We start from the raw sequence: 24,491 nt of genomic DNA, 5'->3' as shown, positions 1-24,491 counted from the left end.
GCAAGACAACTGACTTCCAAAAGTTTTGCCTATACTATTTATTGAGAGTAATTCATTTTTTACAATGCCATAACTTAGTATTTTGTAGCATAACCTCTTGATTTAATTACTGCACCACACCGACGAGGCATTGACGCCACTAGGGTATTCAAGACATCTTGAGGGATCTTGTTCCATGTGCAAATCTGCAAACAACCCATATTTATTGCTATGGGTCCAGGCCCCAACTTGTCACCCTAACTCATCCCAAAGGTGCTCTACAGGGTTTAAATCAGGTGATTGCCTTGGCCATTGCAACAGGTGAATATTTCTCTTTGCTAACCAATTTTTGACTAAATTGCATGTGTGCTTAGGATCATTGTCTTGCTGGAATTTCCATCCCCTGCCTACTTTGATTTTACCATGTGGCAGCATTACATTCTCCAGTATATCTTTGTGCATCGTAGCATTCATATTTCCATCAATTCTATGCAGAGGGCCAATGGCAGATGAAAAGCAGCCCCAAACCATGACGTTGCCACCACTAGGTTTCACTGTAGATGTTTGGTACCTTACATCATTACGTTTTCCAATTGTGCAGTATATATAGTGCTTGCCATCACTACCAAACCGATTGAACTTAGATTCATCCAACCACAACACTTTAGATCAATCTCCTTCCACTGGCTTTGTTCTTTGGCAAGCTCAAGTCGGAGAGATGAAAGGCTTCTTGACTGGAACTCGTACATTCAACTCTACTGCTCTTAGCCGTCACACCACAGTTTGGCGATTCACTTTGACCCCGTATTCTTTGTTCATTTTCGTGCTGTACAGCACTTTGATGTCCATAAATTAAGGACTTTCTTAATGTGATCAACTTTGGAGGAAGTTTTCCATGGTCGTTGACTTCTAGGTTTGTCAGCTGTTCCATAACCTTCTTTTTCTTTTAATATACGTGACACTTGACTCTGAGAACAAATGAATTCCATAGCTACCTTTTTTTGGCTTTTGCCTGACTTCTCTCTCAGAATAATAAGCTAAAACTCCACCTAGTCGCCACTGTACCAGGAGTGCTGAACGAGTATGTTCTGTTCCGAATATGCTCGGGCGAGCTCCGAGTATTTATAGCTGCTCGGTGATGTGTTTGAATTGCTCCCGTGTGCATGATTTGCAACTGTTTGACAGCTTTATTACATGTGAGGAATGTGTAAGAAATAGACATTCCTCACATGTAATAAAACTGTCAAACAGTCGCAAATCATGCACATGGGAGCGATTCAAACACATCACCGAGCAGCTGTGAATACTCGGAGCTCGGCCCGAGCATACTCGCCAAAAGGGTTAATAGAACATACTCGCTCAACACTAGTGCTGAGGTAAGAAGATGCTGCTCACACTGCTGTCCACCATGTGTATCTGATTGAATTCTGGAGCTACCAGAACAGCCATTTTAAAGTATTACGATGATTACCTCTGTAGACAAAAAGTGTGATTTAATAAATAAGGCTTTAGTGAAATATTTAGAATAGTGTTTACTATAAGGGGTTCTCCAGGAAACAGATAACCAAAAAGATAAAAACAAGTGAAGTGTTACAACCAGACAGGCAGTGACCCAGATGTCATACAGAACTACAATTAATTTCCCACATATTTGTTGTGCAGGAAACAATAGCAGCACCGAGAAACCAAATGAGATCAATAAGGTCCTGTTCACATGAGCACAGATTTGCTACAGGCAAATTCAGCTTTAACTTGACTGCATGGAATTTGTTGTTAATTTTCTGAAGAATTAATTTCCATGTGAAATATACATGCTGTGGATTTTAAAATATGGACAATATTTCTAAGGCATGTGACTAAGGCATGAAATGGTCCAGCTACATGCATTTCTAGAGGAACATCAGTGGATTCTGTCTGGACATCCTGACAGAATCCCAAATAACTACACTGCTCAAAAAAATAAAGGGAACACTTAAACAACAGAATATAACTCCAAGTAAGTCAAACTTCTGTGAAATCAAACTGTCTACTTAGGAAGCAACACTGATTGACAATCAATTTCACATGCTGTTGTGCAAATGGAAAAGACAATAGATGGAAATTATTGGCAATTATCAAGACACCCTCAATAAAGGAGTGGTTCTGCAGGTGGGGACTACAGACCACATCTCAGTACCAATGCTTTCTGGCTGATGTTTTGGTCACTTTTGAATGTTGGTTGTGCTTTCACACTCGTGGTAGCATGAGACGGACTCTACAACCCACAGAAGTTGCTCAGGTAGTGTAGCTCATTCAGGAATGCACATCAATGCGAGCTGTGGCAAGGTTTGTTGTGTCTGTCAGCGTAGTGTCCAGAGGCTGGAGGCACTACCAGGAGATGTGGAGGGGGCCATAGGAGGGCAACAACCCAGCAGCAGGACCGCTACCTCCGCCTTTGTGCAAGGAGAAACAGGAGGAGCACGGCCAGAGCCCTGCAAAATGACCTCCAGCAGGCCACAAATGTGCATGTGTCTGCATAAACGGTTAGAAACCGACTCCATGAGGATGGTATGAGGGCCCGACGTCCACAGATGGGGGTTGTGCTCACAGCCCAACACCGTGCAGGACGCTTGGCATTTGCCACAGAACACCAGGATTGGACAAGTCGCCCTGTGCTCTTCACAGATGAAAGCAGGTTCACACTGAGCACGTGACAGAGTCTTGAGAAGTTGTGGAGTGCGATCTGCTGCCTGCAACATCCTTCAGCATGACCGGTTTGGCAGTGGGTCAGTAATTGTGTAGGGTGGCATTTCTTTGGAGGGCCGCACAGCCCTCCATGTGCTCGCCAGAAGTAGCCTGACTGCCATCAGGTACCGAGACGAGATCCTCAGACCCCTTATGAGACCATATGCTGGTGCGGTTGGCCCTGGGTTCCTCCTAATGCAGGACAATGCCAGACCTCATGTGGCTGGAGTGTGTCAGCAGTTCCTGTAAGATGAAGGCATTGAAGCTATGGACTGGCCCGCCCGTTTCCCAGACCTGAATCTGACCGAGCACATCTGGGACACCATGTCTCGCTCCATCCACCAACGTCACATTGCCCCACAGACTGTCCAGGAGTTGGCGGATGATATAGTCCAGGTCTGGGAGGAGAACCCACAGGAGACCATCTGCAACCTCATCAGGAGCATGCCCAGGCATAGTAGGGAGGTCATACAGGCACATGGAGGCCACACACACACACACACACACACACAATACTGAGCCTCATTTTGACTTGTTTTAAAAGGACATTACATCAAAGTTGGATCAGCCTGTATTGTGTTTGTCCACTTTAATTTTGGGGGTGACTCCAAATCCAGGCCTCCATTGGTTAATAAATTTGATTTCCATTGATGATTTTTGTGTGATTTTGTTGCCAGTACATTCAATTTTGCACAGAACAAAGTATTCAATGAGAATATTTAATTCAGATCGAGGATGTGTTATTTGAGTGCTCCCTTTATTTTATTTTTTTTTTAAGCAGTGTATATATGTGGCGTGTTGTTACTTACTAGTAATATTTGCTGGCTACACAAGATTTACCCATATAAAATAGACACGAGTACATTTAGAACACTTGTTTTATTCAATCCAGCTGAATTTATTTAGCAATATGAAGGAAAAAAAAAATAGATTCAGTCACATAGAACAATCAATACAATAGAACAGATTATAAAGAGTCAGTGCAAATTTCATTTTTAGCAAAATGTATAAAATTGATCCATATCCAAAAGGGTCTGTTTGCAGAGTCTTTCCATTAAGTGCAGACCTCTAGGTCAGGTTGATCAGCAGCTTCAAGACCACGGCGAGGCTGTAGAAATTATGAAGCACTGATGAGTTTTACAATAGTAACCAGTGTCAGAGACTGCTACATTAGTAAGTAAAAGTAGGTTTCAACAGGATTACATACAAGACACCATCAATATCCGACCCTTATTTAGGATGTTTAGTTAATTAACCCTTTTGTACATTTTGATTTAGATCAGAACATGTCATTTGTCACGCACATTTAGGACACGTTGCATTTTCCATCATTTAAGAAATATTTTATTTTCATAGACAATTGATGAGACTCAAAAGACTAAAGCATAATAGTCAATAGATTGGTTCTGCCAACAGTCTAATGTGTATGCCCCCCGCCCACCCCCCCAACAGAAGAAGTCAGGCCAGATCCTTTTGTCTGGCAGAGCAAGCCGGCTAATATAACAGCCAGTAGCCATCTAGAGTGTATGGGGTGAGCTTTAGCAGGCCTTACTCTTAAACGCATCGTGGGCACACAGCCTAAGTGTTTCTGCAGTGGCAAAAACACATGGTAGAAGGCCGGCCATGTCCCCCACTGATAATCTGAATGTGCTGTGCACATGCTGCGGAAATTTCCGCTGCGGATTATCATTGCGGAAAAAAACGCAGCACTACCAATTATTTTGCGGAAGTGCTGCATCTTCACCGCCATTGACTTGCATTAGAACGCGCCAATTCCGCAAGACTGCATCTGTACTTGCGTAATTGGCGCGTTCTAATGTGCAGATGGTACCCGGGTGGAGAGGAGAGTCTCATCCACACCCAGGCCCGCGCTGCGCTCCTCCTTGCTTCCCGGAACTTCGTGATGGAATGAAGGACCTGCGCTGACAGAGTCATGTGACAGGTCACACGACGCTGAAGTCAGCAGGTCCTTCACTCTACCGCTGCCGGGACCGAGCGAAGCAAGACAGCGTAGGCCATCGGAGGGTAAGTATATATTTAATTTTTTGACATTCTCTCAGGTCACTATATAAATCCATGCGGTTTGCATGGATTTATATAGTGTGACCAAGTTGTCAAGCACTTTCCAAGTGATGCTAAAAATACTTGGAAAGTGCTTGTCAACCAGCATACGGAAATGCAAGTGAAGAACGCTTCACATCCGCATGTCCCTGGCAGGAAAACGGATGTACAATCCGCATGAGTTTTTTTCTGCCAGGGAGATGCAGAAAAGCTCAGGAAAAAATCCTGAGCATTTCTGCATCGTGGGCACATAGCCTTACAGCTTAAAAAGGACAGCAACTAATTGATATTTTTATTATTAGGTACCGAAAATAAATTTGTTACACTGAATATTTAATTTTTTTTATAGATTTTAATATATTAGACGCAATTACTTCTAAAGTCCACACATGATTATATGGTTAGACACTTCACTATATAGATAACGTGATTAGTTACAGCATATAAAACGTCAGCTAAGAGATTCCAACCCCCGCCCCCCCCCCCAAAAAAAAAAAAAAAAAGTTTGGGAGCACAAGGGAAAGAGTGACATTTTGATGGAATGGTTCGTTTAGACATATCAGGGGCTTCCCCCTCCCCAAGTGACACTATTTTGGAAACTAAACCCCTCAAGGAATGCATCTAGCTGTGTGGTGAGCACCTTGAACTCACAGAAGTTTAGAACAATGAAAAAAAAAAAAAAAAAAAAAAAAAAAAAAAAGTTGTTTTAGCCCCAGATTTAACATTTTTCATATGGAAGGGAGGGGGGTTGGGACAGGTAAAAAGTGGCATCAAAATTTGTCACAGAATTTCTGCTGAATGTAGAAATACCCCATATGTGGATGCACAGTACTGCTTAGCCACATGGCGAAACTCGGAAGCAGAGCGCCATTTGCCTCCTGGTGTGCAGATTTTCCTAGAATAGTTTGTAGACTCCATACAGAGAGCCCCCAAGTGCTGAAAGAGCAGAATGCCCCCTTAAGTGACCCCATTTTGGAAATTATACCCCTTTGAGAATTTATGTACAGGTGTGGTGATGATTTGACTCCATGAGTGTTTTGCAGCGACAAGCATCAGTGGATGACAGACCCGAGTGGGCACTTGCTTTTTTCTGGATCAAGTTGAAGGTATTATTGGGAACATTTTACATTGTCATCCAAAATGTTTTTATCTTCCGCTCTAGGCAGAGCACCTACATTGGGGTTTCCATCTAAATCTCCGAATGATGCAATTAAGGTGGCATGCCTGACCGGTCCATTCACTATAGTGAGGCAGAAGAGTTACTCTGGACTCAGTCTGGCCTCTGTTCAGGGGAGTCCCTCTTTTCAAAAGTGCACAAAACTGGTCGACAAGCTTTTATGCACACCTAAAAAGATGGAGACTGCTAGATCATAGGCCAGACAACATCCAAACTGACTCCATCTGTCTCATTGTAGGGAATCTTCTGTTGGGTGTTCCGTCTGAATCACGCATTTCAGACACCTACGTGGAAACACCGGTTTAAGCGCAGGAGAGAGATGTCAGCTGAGTCTTACTGCGCTCTTTGGGAGGCAAAATGAATGAAACAGCAGGTGAACAATTGGATTTTTAACACCATTCCTCATACAGTATAAGTGATTAGATGACTAATCTTTGGGTCGGTGCAATCAGAATTATAATTTTTTAGGACTGGCTGCTGTCACACCAAGACACTATTTATCGCAGCATTTAGTGTGTGAAACTGCTGAGAGCGGTTATGTTAGCTTAACACCCGGTGGGGATCGAGTGTCTGCTCCTGTTCGCATGCTTGCCCATGTTGTGCAGTGGGGAAAATATTTGATACACTGCCAATTTTGCAAGTTTTCCCACCTACAAAGAATGGAGGGGGGGGGGGGGGGGGTCTAATTTTTATTGTTGATATAGAATCTAAAAATAAAATCTGGACAATCATAATGTACTCCCCCACCACACACACCAAAATGCTAATTATTTGATACAACAGAAAAACAGAACTAATATTTGGTACAGAAACCTTTGTTTGCAATTACAGAGATCAGATGTTTTTTGGAGTTCTTGACCACGTTTGCACACTGCAATAGGGATTTTGGCCCACTACTCCATACAGATCTTTCATGTTTTAAGGCTGTTGCTGGGCAACATGGAGTTTCACCTCCCTCCAAAGATTTTCTATTGAGTTCAGGTCTGGAGGCTGGCTAGGCCACTCCAAGACCTTGAAATGGTTCTTACAGAACCACTCCTTAGTTGCCATTTGTATTTTGCGTCTTTGCAGGAAAGCACCCCCAAAGTACGTTGTTTCACCACCATGCTTCACGGTTGGGATGGTGGTTTTTTTGGGATTGTACTCCTTCCTCCCAAAACAAAAAAATAAAATCATAAAGGGTGTTTATTTTTATATTCGGTCTCAGTTTAAGTGTACCTACGATAAAAAATTACAGACCTCCCCATTCTTTGCATGTGGGAAAACTTGAAAAATCAGTAGTGTATCAAATACTTATTCTCCCCACTGTATCGATACTGCAAATGTCATGTAGGGGTTAAGCCATAATTACGGCTTTTGTAAACAGTATTAATGGCACATTAACTTTCACTGCAACTCTTTTCATAGGACCATGTATGTGCATCATACAATTATTCAAGATTTTTCATATGCATCTGAATAAATTAAGTGAAAACCCTCACCTTATTATTGTTAATAATCCAGCAGGCATGAGTTTCCTACCGTGATTGTACCTCAGGCCCATTATTACTGCAAGAGAGCCCGCAGCAACTATGCAAAAAAAAAAAAAAAAAAAAAAACACAATTGGTATAAAAACACAGGTAAAACCAAAACAGTATTTGTAAGTGCACCTTCATTACATGCCATTCACATACAAAAATAGAAGAAGAAGAAAAAAAAAAACAACACACCACAAACAACCCACTATTGCAGAATTTGCTAGATTTTATGGCATCTTGTATATCTTTGTAGACTGAAGCCAGTTTAAATGATACAATTACTCAGATGATTTGCATTATTTTTAAAATTAGAGAAGAGTGGCAGCACAGTGGCTCAGTGGTTAGCACTACAGCCTTGCAGCGCTGGTGTCCTGGGTTCAAATCCCACCAAGGACAACATCTGCAATGAGTTTGTATGTTCTCCCCGTGTTTGCGCGAGTTTCCTCCCACACGGCAAAGACATACTGATAAGGAATCTAGATTGTGAGCCCCAATGGGGACAGCAATGATAAATGTAAAGTGCTGTGGAACATATAGATGAAGATTTAATTAATTCACAGGACCCTGGTACAGTGGCCATGCTAGTTGTCTTGGAACCCTGCGAGCAGCCTTCTACCTGCCACCACTGCCATCTTCTCTTGATTTGTAGCCCTGATGCAACATCATGCATGCATCACAAATCAAAACAGGAGCTAGTGAGGACATCAGGAGGCGGTTTGCAGGACACGAATCTGGTGACCACCAACATAGCTGCTGGACCACAGTCATGAGAATAGATTTGCTCATCTCTAGGTAAGATAACAAAAAGTGATTGACTCGCTTCTATTACACAAAAGAACCTTGGGTGCTGGAAAGGTGGGATAAGTGTCTAGAACTGTGTGCACTGGCACAAGAAAAAAAAATAAATATGAAGACATACCCTAGCTTATTGAGGAAAATACAAAAAAAAAAAACAAATTACCAGTAATGGGATTTTCCAGAACCATGGCAGCACCACTAGAGGTGATCCGCCCATCAAGGATAGGAAACCACAAAATAAGGGTGGTAGCTCACCCCCACATCAGTTGCATTACAGAGAATAAGAGGACCTCCATTAACAGTTATGCACATAATTAACCCCTTCAGGACCCAGCCTATTTTGACCCTAAAGACCTTGGCATTTTTGTCAATTCTGACCAGTGTCCCTTTATGAAGTGAAAACTCTGGAACACTTCAACGGATCCTAGCGATTCTGAGATTGTTTTTTCGTGACATATTGGGCTTCATGTTAGTATTAAATTTAGGTCGATAATATTTGCGTTTATTTGTGAAAAAATCAAAAATATGGGAAAAAAAAAAGTGAAAATTTAGCAATTTTCAAATTTTGAATTTTTATTCTACTAAACCAGAGAGTGATGTGACACAAAATAGTTAAATAACATTTCCCACATGTCTACTTTACATCAGCACAATTTTGGAAAAAAAAAAAAAAAAAAAAAATTTGGTAGGAAGTTTGAAGGGTTCAAAGTTCATCAGCAATTTATCTTTTTTCCAGCAAAATTTACAAAACCATTTTTTTAGTGACCACATCACATTTGAAGTCCCTTTGAGGGGTCTTTATGACAGAAAACACCCAAAAGTGACACCATTCCAAAAACTGCACCCCTCAAGCTACTCAAAACTACATTCAAGAAGGTTATTAACCCTTCAGGTGCTTCACAGGAACTAAAGCCACATGGAAGAAAAAAAAAAAAAAAAAAAAAAAATGAACATTTTTATTTTTCTAACAAAAATTTTCTTTTAGCCTAAATTTTTTAATTTTCACATGGGTAACAGGATAAAATGCATCCTAAAATTTGTTGGTCAATTTCTCCTTAGTACACCGATACCTCATATGTGGTCATAAACCACTGTTTGGGCACACGGCAGGGCTCAGAAGGGAAGGAGCGCCATTTTACTTTTTGAATGGAAAATTAGCTCCAAAAGTCAAATTGCGCTCCTTCTCTTCTGAGCCCTGCCATGCGCCCAAACAGTGGTTTATGACCACATATGAGGTATCAGTGTACTCAGGAGAAATTTACCAATACATTTTAGGATGCATTTTATCCTGTTACCCATGTGAAAATTAAAAAATTTAGGCTAAAAGAAAATTTTTGTGAAAAAAAAAGTACTTTTTTGTTTTCACAGATCATTTTGTGAAGCACCTGGGGGTTCCAAGTGCTCACTATGCATCTAGAAAGGTGCCTTGGGGGGTCTAGTTTCCAAAATGGGGTCACTTGTGGGGGAGCTCCACTGTTTAGGCACATTAGGGGCTCTCCAACCGCAACATGGTGTCCGCTAACAAATTGTCGGCTCAAGTCCTTCACAAATTAATCTGTAAAAATAAAAAAGTTTTTTTTTTTTCAACTTTTTCATTTTTATGAATCAATTTGTGAAGCACCTGGGGGTTTCAAGTGCTCACTATGCATCTAAATAGGTGCCTTGGGGGGGGGTCTAGTTTCCAAAATGGGGTCACTTGTTGGGGAGCTCCAATGTTTGGGCACACAGGGACTCTCCAAACGCAACATGGTTCCAATTTGTTAGTGGACACCATTGTGTAGTGTATGTCAGGTTGGTGTGCGGTGTGGTATATTGTAGTGTATATACACACACACACCAACCTGACATAGCCTCCTAAGCTGAGTACGCCCTAGACTGGGATGAGTGGGACGGGCAGGACATTTTGTGTGCGTGTGTAAAAAAAAAAAAAAAAAAAAAAAAAAAATAATATAGAAACTTTATTATAGTGTGAGTGTACGTGTGTGTGTGTACATGTGTGTGTACACGTGTGTGTACACGTGTACGTGTGTGTGCGTGTACGTGTGTGTGTACGTGTGTGTGTACGTGTGTGTACGTGTGTGTGTGTGTACGTGTGTACGTGTGTGTGTGTACGTGTGTGTGCACGTGTGTGTGTGCACGTGTGTGTGTGCACGTGTGTGTGTGTGCACGTGTACGTGTGTGTGCACGTGTACGTGTGTGTGTACGTGTACGTGTGTGTGTGTACATGTGTGTGTACACGTGTGTGTACACGTGTGTACACGTGTGTGTACACGTGTACGTGTGTGTGCGTGTACGTGTGTGTGTACGTGTGTGTGTACGTGTGTGTGTACGTGTGTGTGTGTACGTGTGTGTGTGTGTACGTGTGTACGTGTGTGTGTGCACGTGTGTGTGTGCACGTGTGTGTGTGTGCACGTGTACGTGTGTGTGCACGTGTACGTGTGTGTGTACGTGTACGTGTGTGTGTACGTGTACGTGTGTACGTGTACGTGTGTGTGTGCACGTGTGTGTGTGCACGTGTGTGTACGTGTACGTGTGTACGTGTGTGTGTGTGTACGTGTACGTGTGTGTACGTGTGTGTGTACGTGTGTGTGTACGTGTGTGTGTACGTGTGTGTGTGTACGTGTGTGTGTGTACGCGTGTGTGTACGTGTGTGTGTGTACGCGTGTGTGTGTACGCGTGTGTGTGCGCACGTGTGTGTGTGCACGTGTGTGTGTGTGCACGTGTGTGTGTGTGCACGTGTGTGTGTGTGCACGTGTGTGTGTGTGCACGTGTGTGTGTGTGCACGTGTGTGTGTGTGCACGTGTGTGTGTGTGCACGTGTGTGTGTGTGTGCACGTGTGTGTACGTGTGTGTGTGTACGTGTGTGTACGTGTGTGTGTGTACGTGTGTGTGTGTACGTGCACGTGTGTGTACGTGTGCGTGTACGTGTACGTGTGTGTACGTGCACGTGTGTGTACGTGTGCGTGTACGTGTGCGTGTACGTGTGTGTGTACGTGTGTGTGTACGTGTGTGTGTACGTGTGTGTACACGTGTACGTGTGTGTGTGTACGTGTGTGTGCACGTGTGTGTGTGTGCACGTGTGTGTGTGTGCACGTGTGTGTGTGTGTGTGTACGTGTGTGTACGTGTGTGTGTGTACGTGTACGTGTGTGTGTGTGCACGTGTGTGTGTGCGTGTACGTGTGTGTGTGCGTGTGTACGTGTACGTGTGTGTGTACGTGTGTGTACGTGTACGTGTGCGTGTACGTGTGTGTGTGCGTGTGTGCGTGTACGTGTGTGTGTACGTGTGTGTGTGTGTGTGTGTACGTGTGTGTGTGTGTGTACGTGTGTGTGTACGTGTGTGTGTGTACGTGTGTACGTGTGTGTGTGTACGTGTGTGTGTACACGTGTGTGTGTACACGTGTGTGTGTACACGTGTGTGTACACGTGTGTGTGTACACGTGTGTGTGTACGTGTGTGTGTACGTGTGTGTGTACACGTGTGTGTGTGTGTGTACGTGTGCGTGTACGTGTGTGTACGTGTGTGTGTACGTGTGTACGTGTGTGTGTACGTGTGTGTGTGTACGTGTGTGTGTGTACGTGTGTGTGTACGTGTGTGTACGTGTGTGTACGTGTGTGTACGTGTGCGTACGTACGTGTGTACGTGTACGTGTGTGTGTGTGTACATGTACGTGTGTGTGTGTGTGTACGTGTACGTGTGTGTACGTGTGTGTGCGCTTGGTGTAACCTTCTGCAGTCACGTGTGGGGGCTGTCAGGCGTAGGGGGCTGTCAGGCGTAGGGGGCTGTCAGGCGTAGGGGGCTGTCAGGCGTAGGGGGCTGTCAGGCGTAGGGGGCTGTCAGGCGTAGGGGGCTGTCAGGCGTAGGGGGCTGTCAGGCGTAGGGGGCTGTCAGGCGTAGGGGGCTGTCAGGCGTAGGGGGCTGTCAGGCGTAGGGGGCTGTCAGGCGTAGGGGGGGGGGGGCTGAAGAGATGGAGGAGCCAGCAGCTGCAGCAAGGGGGGTGATCACTGGGGCAGGAGCCGGCAGCAGCAAGGGGGGTAGGAGGCCGGCAGCATCAGGGGGGTGATTACTGGGGCAGAAAGTGGAGCAGGAGCCAGCAGCAGGGGGGGTGATCACTGGGATGGGGTGGGTGCACACTGGGGATGGGGAGTGAACACTGGAGACAGGGGGGGTGATTATTGGGAGATGGGGGGGGGGGTGATATCACTGGGACTGGGGGATGGTGGGCTTGATCACAGGAGCAGGGCATTTTACACTGAGCCTGCTGCTGCTGTGATCACAGTCCACCGGCTGTCAGAAGGAGAGCAGCAGCCGGTGGATGAAGACGTGGGAGAGGGAGCAGAGGCGGAGGTCGGGGTGCAGGTATGAAAGTGGAGGGGGGGGGGGGTGGAGGGGTCATACTACCTGATGCAGATCAGCGGCGGCAGCAGGCGATCAGCGGCGGCAGAAGCGATCCACGAGCTCAGCAGCAGAGGGTCCACGGGGGGGGGGGGGCAGCAGCAGAGGGTCCACAACAGCCGGCATCATTAAAAACTCCCTCCACATCTGATTGGGGCTAGTATCCATGTGACGCTAGCCCCCCAATCAGATCTGGGGGGAGGGGGAGGGACAGAGGTGACACTCCCCCCAGCCAATGGCTGATGCTGTAAGCATCAGGCCATGCCCAGATTTAAATATTACACCAATTTTCATTGGTGAAATATTTAATTCATACCGATTGGCTGTTTCATTAAAAGTGAAAATGAAACAGCCAATCGGAGGGGTCCCAGGCACGGGGGGGTTAATCCACCCCCCGGGGGGGTCAACTTCAGGATGTCCAGTTGCAGTAGCAACTGTGAAACCTGAGCGACCCCGCTCGCAGGCGCTGCAGGGGCTCTTTCCCTCCATGTCACAGATGCTGTGACATGGGTCAGGAAGGAACTGTTTTCCATGTCACAAACGGTGTGACACGGGTCGGGAAGGGGTTAAATACCAATCACCAAATCCGTTAACCTAGGCACCACAAATCCATTAGTAGTGACAGGAGGGAATAGAAGGGTGCCACCATGGATTCTGGAAAATCCCATTACCGGTAAGCAATTACATATTTTCCCTTTACCCATTACAGCACCTCGAGAGAGATTTACAGAGAAATTCAACTTTCAGGGAGGGATCAGTCTGTAGAACCTCTCCCAAAAGATAGATCAGCAGAAGAAGCCAAGTCTATATAGTGTTTATGGAAAGTGGAAGCAGAGGCACACAATGCAGCCTTACATATCTGATCAATAGAAAACTCCGCCCAGGAGGCTGCAATGGCCCGTGTAGAATGAGCCTTCAGGTTCCCTGGAACCACCCCATAACTTGTGGCATATGCTAACTTTATAGATTTTCTGATCCACCAAGGTAAAGTACTTGGTTTCCTTCCAGAAAAGATCTTAAGACCGCAAACAGCAACTGGCTTCTTCTCCAAAGTTCTGTGGCCAAGATGTAGTTTTTAAACAAGTACGTTGGGAGAGTGTGTGGCAGTGCACCCAGCCCACCACCACCCAGAAGTGAATTAACAGTTCCGGCTCAGAAGTCACCAGAATGCTTGTCACCAGGACACACTTCTTGATGGACCTGCTGTGGAAGGAAAACTTCTACCCTCGTCCTGCAACTAGACACTCTGGATGTAGGTTTCCCCTCAAGGACAGAAAACTGGAATTAGTCTTACCAGTAATGAGGTTTCCAGGAGTCCACATGACAGCACCATAGGAGGAGTAATCCCATATTCTGTGTAGGGACAGGAAGCACAAGAGGTTAAAAGCCCTCCCACCCCCAACCTGCTCAGTGATTTTCCAAGAACCACATTGGTTGGGTACAAAAATTTTTAAATTTTATAGACTGCTTCAACATATGTTAGAGTCACATACAGTAGCAATATAGGGAGGGAAATAAGGGTGCCGTTATGTGGACTCCTGGAAATATCATTACCGGTAAGACCAATTCCGGTTTTCCAGTACGTCCCCATGACCGCACCATAGGAGTATACCCAAGAACTCATAGCTTAGGGTGGGATAACGCCTGAAGTACCTTCCTACCAAACACAGATCTCTGCTGTGAGAGAAAATCTAGCTTGTAGTTTTGCAGAAAGTAGCATGTCCTGACCATGTGGTTGCGGTACATATCTGTTCAATGGTAGCCCCTGCTCTAGTTGCCCATGAGGTGGAAATTGCTCTGGTGGAATGGGCTTTGATAATTTCAGGGGGAGGCTGTCCTTCTGAAAGATATGCTAGATTAATCATGGATGTGACCCATATAGCTAAGGATGGTTTTGAAGCCTTCCTGCCTCTACCCCCCCCCCCTCCCCCAAACTGTATAAAAAGATTAGAGCCTTATCTCCAGTTCCGAGTGGCTTCCAAATAGGCCAACACTGCTCTGCGGATATCAAGATGGTGGAACTCTTCCTACCTCCTAGGGTTTTCGCAGAATGATGGAAGAACCACTTCTTGGTTTAAGGTAGTCGATGGCACCACCTTCGGGGAGAAACTTTGATCCAGCTTGAGAATGATGCAATCATCCCGAATCTGCATACAAGGCTCTACAGATGGTTGGGTGAAATCCAGGCTCAGTTTAGCCGTGGTGATTGCCACCAAAAAGACTGTTTTCAGAATAAAGTTCTTTATTCCTAATTCATTAACTGGGCTGAAGGCAGGTTTGCAAAGGACTCTCAGGACAAGATTCAGGTCCCATGGAGGGGGAAGAAATTCTCTGGGTAGGCCTAAGTCTCTGGATTGCCTTGACAAACCCGAGTAGCCAGGGATGCAAGGACAATGATGTGTTGAAGAAAGCACCTAGTTCTGCAATCTGCACCTTCAAGGTACTTGGTCTAAGACCTGCGTCAAATCCCGCCTGCAAGAAATCAAGGATCGCAGGAATGTCTGGCTGAGAGGTGTCTACCGTCTTGTGGAACTGACAAAAGATCCTCCAGACTTTATATAAACCTGTAACCCAGGCCATTCTACTAGCTTGCATAGTCTGGATCACTCTGGTGGATAAGCCCTTATTCTTCAGGATCTCCCCTTCAGAAGCCAAGCTGAGAGCAGGAGTTGTTGAAGATTCCGATGAAACCGTGGACCTTGTGTCAGAAGATCCTCCTGAAATGGTAAAATGATTGGGTCTTCCAACGCTAGATGACATAGAAGGGAGAACCAACTCCTCCTTGGCCAGAACGGGACAATTGTCATGTCTGTCGCCCGATCTTCCTGAATTTTCCACAGCATTCTTGGAATTAGAGGAGCAGGTGGTAAGGCATATGTTAGGCCTTCTCCCCAATATTGTGAGCGAGCATCCACTGCCAGAGGATGATCTCCTGGGTTGAGAGAGAAGAAAGATGTAGTCTTTGCATTCGTTCTGGATGCAAAAAAGGTCTAGGTGTGGCTGACCCCATCTGAGAGTTAGTTGCTGGAACACCTCTTTGTGCAGTTCCCATTCTGAAGCCTTCCTCTGACGCCTGCTGAGGTAATCTGCCTCCTGATTGTCGGATCCCCGAAGGTGAACTGCTGAAATGGAGCTCACCATCTTCTCTATCCCCAAGAATATCCTGTTGGCCAGGGACTGGAGAAGTGGGTGTCTTGGTCCGCCCTGATGTCTGATCAAAGAGACTGCTGTGATGTTGTCCAACAAGATTTTTACATGTCAGTCTCTTAAGACCGCCCAGCTTCTCTGTAGGGCTTCCCAGATCGCCTGAAGTTCCCAAAAATTCGATCGGTTCTGAATCTCTGTGGACCATGTTCTTTGGAGATAAGAATCTCCCACTCGAGCTCCCAATCCTGAGAGACTTGCGTCAGAGGTCACTAAAAGACAAGGTTCCAGAATCCAACGCACTCCCTTCTGGTCGAGCCACCAGTGTAGAGAGTCCTGGGCGTCTCGGGACAGACATCTTCCTGGCTAGGTAATTCTGGTGTCCGTCTGTCACTTCCAGGATGCATTTCTGTAGAGGCCTGGAATGGAACTGGCTCCATCTGATGCAGGTGATGCATGACGGCATGATTCCCAAAATACTCATAGCCTTTCGGATCGAAGGTTTCTTCTCTTGCAAAAGAACGAATCCTTTGTGGAATGGAGAGCATTGTGTCTTCCGGGAGATAAGACATTCGCATTCAGGAGTCGAGATGGACTCCCAGGAAGATGTGTGAAGTACTGGGGATAAGACTGGATTTTTCTTTGTTCACAATCACACCCAGGCTGGTAAATGTATGTAGGACAAGTTCCAGATGTTGCATCATACTTGGACAACTTCCTGGTGGTGGCAGGATCTCCAAGTTCGGAATGATGGTAATATCCCCGAGTTGGATATAGGCCACCACCTCTGCCATGATCTTCGTAAAGATTCTGGGAGCAGATGACAGGCCAAAGGGAGGACATCGGAACTGGTAGTGTATAATCTGACTGCCTGATGGTAGTGCAAACCTCAGATATTGCCGACTTGAGGAATGCATGTGGTAGTATGCATCCCTGCGGTCCAGGGTACACATTACCACATCTGCATCTATTAGAGGAATGGCGGATCTTACCGATTCCATGTGGAATTTTTTGTAGCGGACCCATTGGTTTAGGGGTTTCAGGTTGATAATTGTACGGAACTCCCTTGACTGTTTTATTGAAAACAGAGAGGAGTAATGGCCCCGAGGATGTTAGTGTTCTGAACTGGCACAATAACCCTCCAATGTAGCAGCTTCTCTAAGTCTGCCCGTAGACATGAAAGAGGTAGGGGAACCATCTGTCAGGCGGAATTTGAGAAAACTATCTTGTAACCTTGTGCTATAGTTGTTAGTATCCAGGAATTTTGAGTGACCCGATGCCAACCGTTTTTGAAAAACTTTAATTGCCCCCTACTGACAGTCATTGTTGTTTTGGACAGGAGCTAGTACTGGGCTGGTATTTCCCCATCTTTGTTCCAGTTATTAAAACTCCAGCTTGTGGACCCCCTTTTTTCTGAGTTATATTTACGGGAGGGGAAGCGTTTGGGAAAGGGCTGCTCCTTTTTCTGCTCAGGGAAGCCCTTCTTTTTATTGGACGCTTTTTCTAGAATGTCGTCTAATACTGGTCCGAATACTCTGAGCCCTGAAAATGGAATGGAGCACAGTTTGTTCTTAGAAGCTGCATCTCCAGACCATGTTTTTAACCAAACAGCTCTACGGGCTGAGTTGGAAAGCACATTATTTCTGGCTGCAAATCTGACCGATTCCGCCGAAGCGTCGGCCATAAAATTTGTTGCCATTTTTAAGAGGGGGCAATGCTTGAAGGAAAGATTCCCTTGGGGTGCCATCCCGTTGGTGACTCTCTAGCTCTTCTAGCCAGACTCTCATGGATCTCGCAATAGATGTAGCAGCGACATTAGATTTAATAACTGCCACCGAAGCTTCCCAGGCTTTTTTCAAAAGTCCATCCGCCTTCCTATCCATAGGATCTTTAAGTCCTGACGAGTCCTCAAAGGGGATAGAGGTTTTCTTGACCACCTTAGCCACTGGGATGTCAATTTTAGGAACAGTGTCCCACACGTTGGTGTCCTCTGGGTCAAAAGATAGTCGGGCGCGGAAGTCTCGTGGTATAGAGAGTCTCTTCTCCGCATCCTCCCATTCCTCCAGTATCATGTCCTTCACATGAGCATTAACAAGGAAAACCATGGATCTCTGGGTTTTAAGACCACCAAACGTCTCATCCTGAATGTTACTGCTCTTCTCCATTTCCTCTACTTGCATCGTGTTTCGGACGGCTCGTAGAAGAATATCCATACCATCTGAGTGGAACATATATTTTTTTCGTTCCCTGCCCTGAGGTGGACTAATTGTCTCACTGTTGTCAGAGTTGCCAGATGGGTCGATTTCACCCTCAGAAGATGGTGCTATATATCTTCTCTGGGTCTTTTGGGTCCAGGGACATCCTAGACTCCTGAACCTGAGGGCTGCAGAGACTTAATAGAAGCCGGAACTTCATTGATTATACTACGCATCTCATTTAATAAAGCCCCGTTCTCCTCCTTTAGCATGGAGGCTCTCCATTTAGCACATAGATGTTTTGTATACGAGTTGATGTTACAATCCAGGCACCTCTTGGATTTTACTGTGGCCTTTCTCCCCTGTAGCCTCCTTTTTCTCAGAAGGAAGCTGTAATTGCCCAGAGACAGCCTATAAAAAAAAAAAAAAACCATGGAGGGCCTGGTAAGCGTAAGCTCCATTAGCCATTAAAAAAACAAACAAAAAGGTACACTTACCCTCCCTGGATCGCCCCACAGTCATGTATCAGGGTGAGACATATCTCCCATTTTGTTGTCAGTGGTGCCCAAGCTGTAAGCCTGCCTTTGATGCTCCCCAGCCCCCTCTTCTTACACCTTTCCTGGTTGTCCTGTCTTTTTCTCCTGCTCTTTGGCGTCCGGTCTAACCGCGATTTGAATTTCCCACGTGACCGCCACCGGAAATAGTCATCTCCGAACTTCTGGTTTCGACGCCGCTGGGGGGGGAGGGGGGGGGGGGGGGGGGGGGAGGAAGAGTCCTGAAGCCGGGAGAAGCCAGACCCGCCCAGAGCAGGACGCCGAGAGCCCTGGCGATGGGGAAGCGGCACCTGGAGGGCTCCAGCCCTAGCACACAGGAGGGCTGAGGGACTCCCGACAGGGAGTGTCAGCCCAGGACCTGCTTGGCAGCGGGAAGGAGAGCGCTGCGCCCCCTCCCCCTCCCGGGGTCCCTTGAGGTAAACTTTTCACCAGTGCTCCTCCTGTACTCCCTGTCCTGTGTAGGGGCAGGAAAAAAAAAACAAAAAAAACTGGAGGTTGGGGGTGGGAGGGCCATTTAACCTCGTGCTTCCTGACCCTACACAGGATATGGGATTACTCCTCCTGTTGTGCTGTCATGGGGAAATACTGGAAAACCAGTTGATGCAGGGGAGAGGTTCCGCCCTTTCATTCTGCAGGTTTCCTGTCTTTTATGGGCAGACCCCCCCCCTCCCCCCTCTAGTGGTGCTGTCATGGGTGAACGGAAAAAAATAAATAAATTGTATTTATGTCAATATACCATATTTTTCAGATTATAAAATGTACCCGTTTTCCTCCCAAATTTGGAGGGGGGGGGGGGTGCGTCTTATAATCCAAAGTGATGTTACTGGGGGTGGGTCGGTGTCACAGAAGTGCGGTGCCATCTAACGAGTGCCCATCATTGCACTCCTACCACAGTTTCCCTCCTGAAGCAGCGACCCTGCCTATGATCATACATACATTTTTTTTCCCACCCAAAGTTTGGAGGGAGTCTTATAATCTGCAAAATATTGTACTTTCCACTACATAAATGTTTGAAGTATTGCTTCGTGTACAGCAAGATTTTAAGAGTCTTGTACAGGCTCAGGCTGGCCCACAAAAGGAAGGGGGTGGAAGTTTTGGCAAGTCCCCTGTGCAGAAGTAGGTCCTCCAGCACTTTATATGAGCAGTGGTTGGCACAATACACTTGATTCACTGTGTACAGACAAAGGCATCATTCATTTAAACAAACTGCTCAGTTTATTATATGGTAAATTTGTGAATGTGGGCCCCCAGTTTCAATGTTAGTGGTGGGTCCTTGGGACCCCAGTCCTATACCAAGATCAAAAACAGAATTACATTGGGCACTTGCAGTCAAAAGTACTTCATATGCTGCAAGCAGATATCACAACCTGTGATGAGGCTCAAACCCATGCAGAGCTAGTGTCACATCTGAAGCATGCACCACGGCCTGTGGTGTACAGTTCACGCTGTTCCCACGCGTCGGGTGCTGAACACTGCTCATTGTACCCTGCTTGAGCTGTGATTAGCGCGAGGAAGGAACAATGATGAGGGCAGCGTTCAGCACCTGGCACTTGGGAACAGCGTAAACTGTACACAGATTCCCAGGTGCCGGTTCATGTGATCCCGATGCAGCATACGGTTGCCACACACAGATACGGATATCTCCGGTTCCGGAACCATCCGGATGTGTGAAACCGCCCCAATTGTGTATTGAATACACAAAAAAACATCTGTGCCAACTGGGGAGGTAACATTAGGAAAAGGAGGGGAGTGCGAGGGAGTTTGAATCATTCAAAGATATACATAGGCACCGGTAACTTAGTAAATGCAAAGCAGATTGTCAAAATGACATGTCACTTCCAAAAGTTGCAACCTTTTTGCCAAATGACTATAGCTAAGGGACAATGTAGTCATTTAACATCACTATAGCCGACACCAGCATAACACAGTGTGCCTGCACAGGATCAGCAGCTTTATACAATGCAACAGCCTTAAGGATGCTTTCACATTGGGTTCAGGCACCCGTTCAGTGGCCCTGATGGTGTATACGTCCAAATCCCCAGCAAAACGGGATTCGAGTGTATCTGCCAATGAGGCCATAGACTAGAATTGGGCTGAACAGAACGAACGTGCACACTCACGTGCATCATTTTTGGCTGTGTATGCCTACTGGAGGCGGACACAGCTTTAAAGGATTCATGACAGCCCACGTCTGCCCTGTCGGCACGATTATAGTATATCGCCCCACTGACGCATACACCCAAATCCAGTTTTGTGGGGGAAAAATGAACAGGTGCCTGAAGGCAGTGTGAGAGCAACCGTGTATAATTTAAGAGGTTAAAAGAGAACTAAACGTCTGATCCTATTACTTACAATATTCTCTGGACACACAACAACATTCTCTTGAATCACAAAATTAACAAAGTGCAGAAATCCAAATCACTGATCCTACAAGATTATAATTGTACTTACTTAGGGATATCTTGATATCCCTGGGATTGTATGAAACACGCAGGGCCCCATAAGCTGAAAGTAATCCAAAGAAAAGACCTGCAGCAAGCGATACAATACTGCCTGCAAGATAGAGAAACAGGGTAATTGAGTAAAGAAAAATTCCTTTCTGGTGGTTAGTGTTTTTTTTTTTTTTTTTCCCCCCTTAAGACATACACTACTGCACTGGGGAAGACTTCGCACGCTGCATCGAATTCTAGTACAAATTGCAAAAAAAAGACAAACCCTGTCTTTTATGACTTGTACCATGGTTAAAGTGTAGAAAGCATCTAAAAAACATATGCCTGACAAAGGTGTGTGGTCTATTGGAAATAGGACGCAGCTTATGCTACACAGTGTACCAAAACAGACAATGCAAGCCAAATTTGAGGTGTGAACTTAAATGTGGCATATTTTAAGATTGCCTAGTCAATGGGCAGATTCATTAGCATTTTGTACATCAGTCTTGATGTAAAATCTGCTGGAATAACACAAATGCACTTGTTAATGAATTTGGTGCATCTTTAAAGGGGTATTCCCATCTCCAAGTGCTTATCCCAATATGTAGTAGGTCAAATTATTTTAGCAATCCCTACAATTAGAAATGTAGTATATTTTTTCTGATTTGCTACGTCTTTCCTCATGTGCAGGCATTATAGGACCTTAGGCATCTATGATTATGACCACTAGCAACTAGCTGTCACCATCAGTGGCCATAACCATGGATACCCAAGGTCTTGCACATGAAGACATAGCAAATCAGAAAAAATAGAATTAGACTTACCGGTAATTCGATTTCTAATAACCACCACGACAGCACCAAAGGAGGATGTCACCCCACCCTAATAGGGACAGGAAACACAAAGAGGTTAAATAGCCCCTCCCACATCCTCCCTCCAGTGTTTTATAGAGGACCACACAAGTATGGATGCTTCAAATTATATTTATTCAAATTAAATGATTGGCTAACCAAGCCTGGGAGGGAATTACCAGTGCTGTCGTGGTGGCTATTAGAAGTCGAATTACCGGTAAGTCTTTCTATTTTCTCCAATAACCCCACGACAGCACCAAAGGAGGAGTACCAAAGACTCATGTTTAGGGAGGGACAATGGCCTGAAGCACTTTCCGCCCAAAGGCCAAGTCTTTAATGGACATTAAGTTTAGTTTGTAATGCTTGGTGAAGGTATGGACCGAAGACCATGTAGCTGCTTTGCATATCTGCTCGAGGGAAGCACTAGCCTTTTCTGCCCAGGAGAAGGACATGGCTCTAGTAGAGTGTGCTTTCAGTTTCTCTGGTGGTGAGAGATTTTGGATCGGATATGATTCCACGATTGCTTTCTTGATCCAAGTAGCGATGGTAACTTTTGAGACCTTTTTCCCCCTGTTCTGACCAAATGGCTGAATAAAGAGGTTCTGATCTTTTCTCCAGGACTCTGTCCTCTGGAGGTAGTGAAGAACAACCCGTCTTACATCCAAAGTATGGTATTCTTCTCTTTTATTTTTTGGGTCTTGACAGAAGGAAGGCAGAATTATCTCCTGAGACCTATGAAAGTCTGAGACTACCTTTGGTAAGAAAGATGGGTCCAATTGTAGAATAATCCTATCATCCAGGATTCTCAGATATGGATCATTTACTGAGAAGGCTTGGATTTCTCCCACTCTCCTGGCAGTGGTAATTGCTATTAGAAATGTTGTTTTCCAAGCTAGTTTATCCAGCTCTATTGAGGCCAAAGGTTCAAATGGTGGTAGTGTCAGACCTTTAAGGACAATATTAAGATCCCAGGAGGGAACGTGGTTAATTATTCTGGGACGCAGACGAGTAGCTGCTGTCATGAACCTTTTTACCCATCGGTGTTCGGCAAGGCTCTGGTCGAAGTAGATACTCAGTGCCGCAATCTGAACTTTGAGGGTGCTGGGTCTAAGACCCTTCTCCAGCCCTTCTTGTAGAAAATCCAAGATCTGGGTCATGTCAGGATGCCGAAGATCTGGTACATTTGGTTTATACCATGCTAGGAAGGTCTTTCATATCTTGCTGTATATGGAGTTTGTGATTTGTTTCCTACTTTTTTGCAGGGTATGAATTACTCGGTCTGAGAGCCCTCTAGCCTTCAGGATTGTGAATTCAGAAGTCAGGCTGCTAGATGGAGGTTCTCTGGGTCTGGATGGAGTATTGGACCCTGATGGAGAAGGTTTCTGATTGCTGGTAGAATGAGGGGTCCCTCTATGCTTAAATTGTTTAGTGCACAGAACCAACTTCTTTTGGGCCAAAGCGGGGCTATCAAGATTATCTTGACCTCCTCGGTCCTTACTTTCTGTAAGGTTCTGGGTAGCAATGGAATTGGGGGGAAAGGCGTAAGCCAGATGGAAACGCCATGGGTGAGCGAGCGAATGCATCTATCCCCAGGCATGCGTTGTCTGGATCTAGGGAGAAGTATTTTTCTGCCTTGGTGTTCTGGCGTCTTGCAAAGAGGTCCACCTCCGGACGACCCCATCGTTTGGTCTGCATGTGGAAAATGTCTGAGTCCAGCTCCCATTCTCCCGGATGGATATTCCTTCTGCTCAGAAAGTCGGCTTGGGTGTTGTCTGAGCCTTTTATGTGCAACCCTGATAAGGAACGAAGATGTCCTTCTGCCCAGAAGAATATTCTTGCCGAGATACTCCTTAGATTCTCGCACCTTGTGCTCCCTTGATGAGATAGATGAGCTACGGTAGTCATGTTGTTTGAGTAGACTTTTACGTGTTTGCCCGTAATGATTGGAGCCGATATCTTGAGTGCTTCCTCCACTGCCTTTAATTCGCGGAAGTTGGAGGATTTCTTGCTGGTTTCTTTTCTCCAGACCCCCTGGAAGGGGGTTTGAGCAACAACGGCTCCCCATCCTGTTTTGCTGGCATCTACCGTGACTGTTACCAGAGGGAACTGAGACCATGGAACCCCTATTCTTAGGTTCCTTGGGTTGAGCCACCATGATAGGGATGTTTTCACATAATGAGGGATCCTGATCTTCCTGTCTAGTGAGTTTGGGGATCCGTCCCACTGTGCAAGAATGAGAGTCTGCAAAACTCTGGTGTGAGGCTGAGCCCAGGCTACAGATTGAATGCAGGCTGTCATGGAGCCGAGGGTCGACATGGCAGACCTTAGGGACACTCAGGGTCTTTAGATTTGATATCTTGGACCTCAAGAGTATCCGTTTGTCCTTTGGTAGGAAGGAGGTTTGTCTGGCGGAATCTAGTAGAACCCCCAGGAACGTTTTTCCTGTGGCAGGGACCAGGTCTGACTTTTGATGATTTATCAACCACCCTAGGGTGGTCAGGATCTGGATTGTTCTTTGCAGATCTTCCTGGAGTGATTCTACCGAGGGACTTACTAGTAAGAAGTCGGCGAGGTAGGGAATGATGTAGATTTTCTCTTTCCTGATTGAAGCCACTACTTCTGACATAATTTTGGTGAATATTCTTGGTGCTGAAGATATCCCGAACGGCA

The 24,491-nt window shown here is 45.6% G+C and overlaps 1 protein-coding gene across 2 annotated transcripts in view; it reads right to left on the bottom strand.

Moving 5' to 3' along the window:
* Nucleotides 1-3,563: 3,563 nt before the first annotated feature.
* The window catches only part of TMEM14A (transmembrane protein 14A), a 30,477-nt gene continuing 9,549 nt past the window's right edge, over nucleotides 3,564-24,491 (bottom strand). For both annotated transcript variants that reach the window (XM_073673137.1, XM_073673138.1), the window contains exons 3-5: nucleotides 20,993-21,094; nucleotides 7,423-7,510; nucleotides 3,564-3,811 (exon numbers count right to left, since the gene is read on the bottom strand). In XM_073673137.1, the coding sequence (XP_073529238.1) occupies nucleotides 3,772-3,811; nucleotides 7,423-7,510; nucleotides 20,993-21,094 (230 nt within the window). In that variant the 3' untranslated portion in view covers nucleotides 3,564-3,771. The remainder of the gene's footprint in view (nucleotides 3,812-7,422; nucleotides 7,511-20,992; nucleotides 21,095-24,491) is intronic.

The sequence above is a fragment of the Phyllobates terribilis genome, unplaced genomic scaffold (assembly GCF_046119375.1).
Source record: "Phyllobates terribilis strain yellow unplaced genomic scaffold, ASM4611937v1 Scaffold_3__8_contigs__length_932513732, whole genome shotgun sequence".
Taxonomy (NCBI): domain Eukaryota; kingdom Metazoa; phylum Chordata; class Amphibia; order Anura; family Dendrobatidae; genus Phyllobates; species Phyllobates terribilis.
Note: the sequence above shows the minus strand (reverse complement) of the source record. Positions and strands in the feature narration are given on the sequence as shown.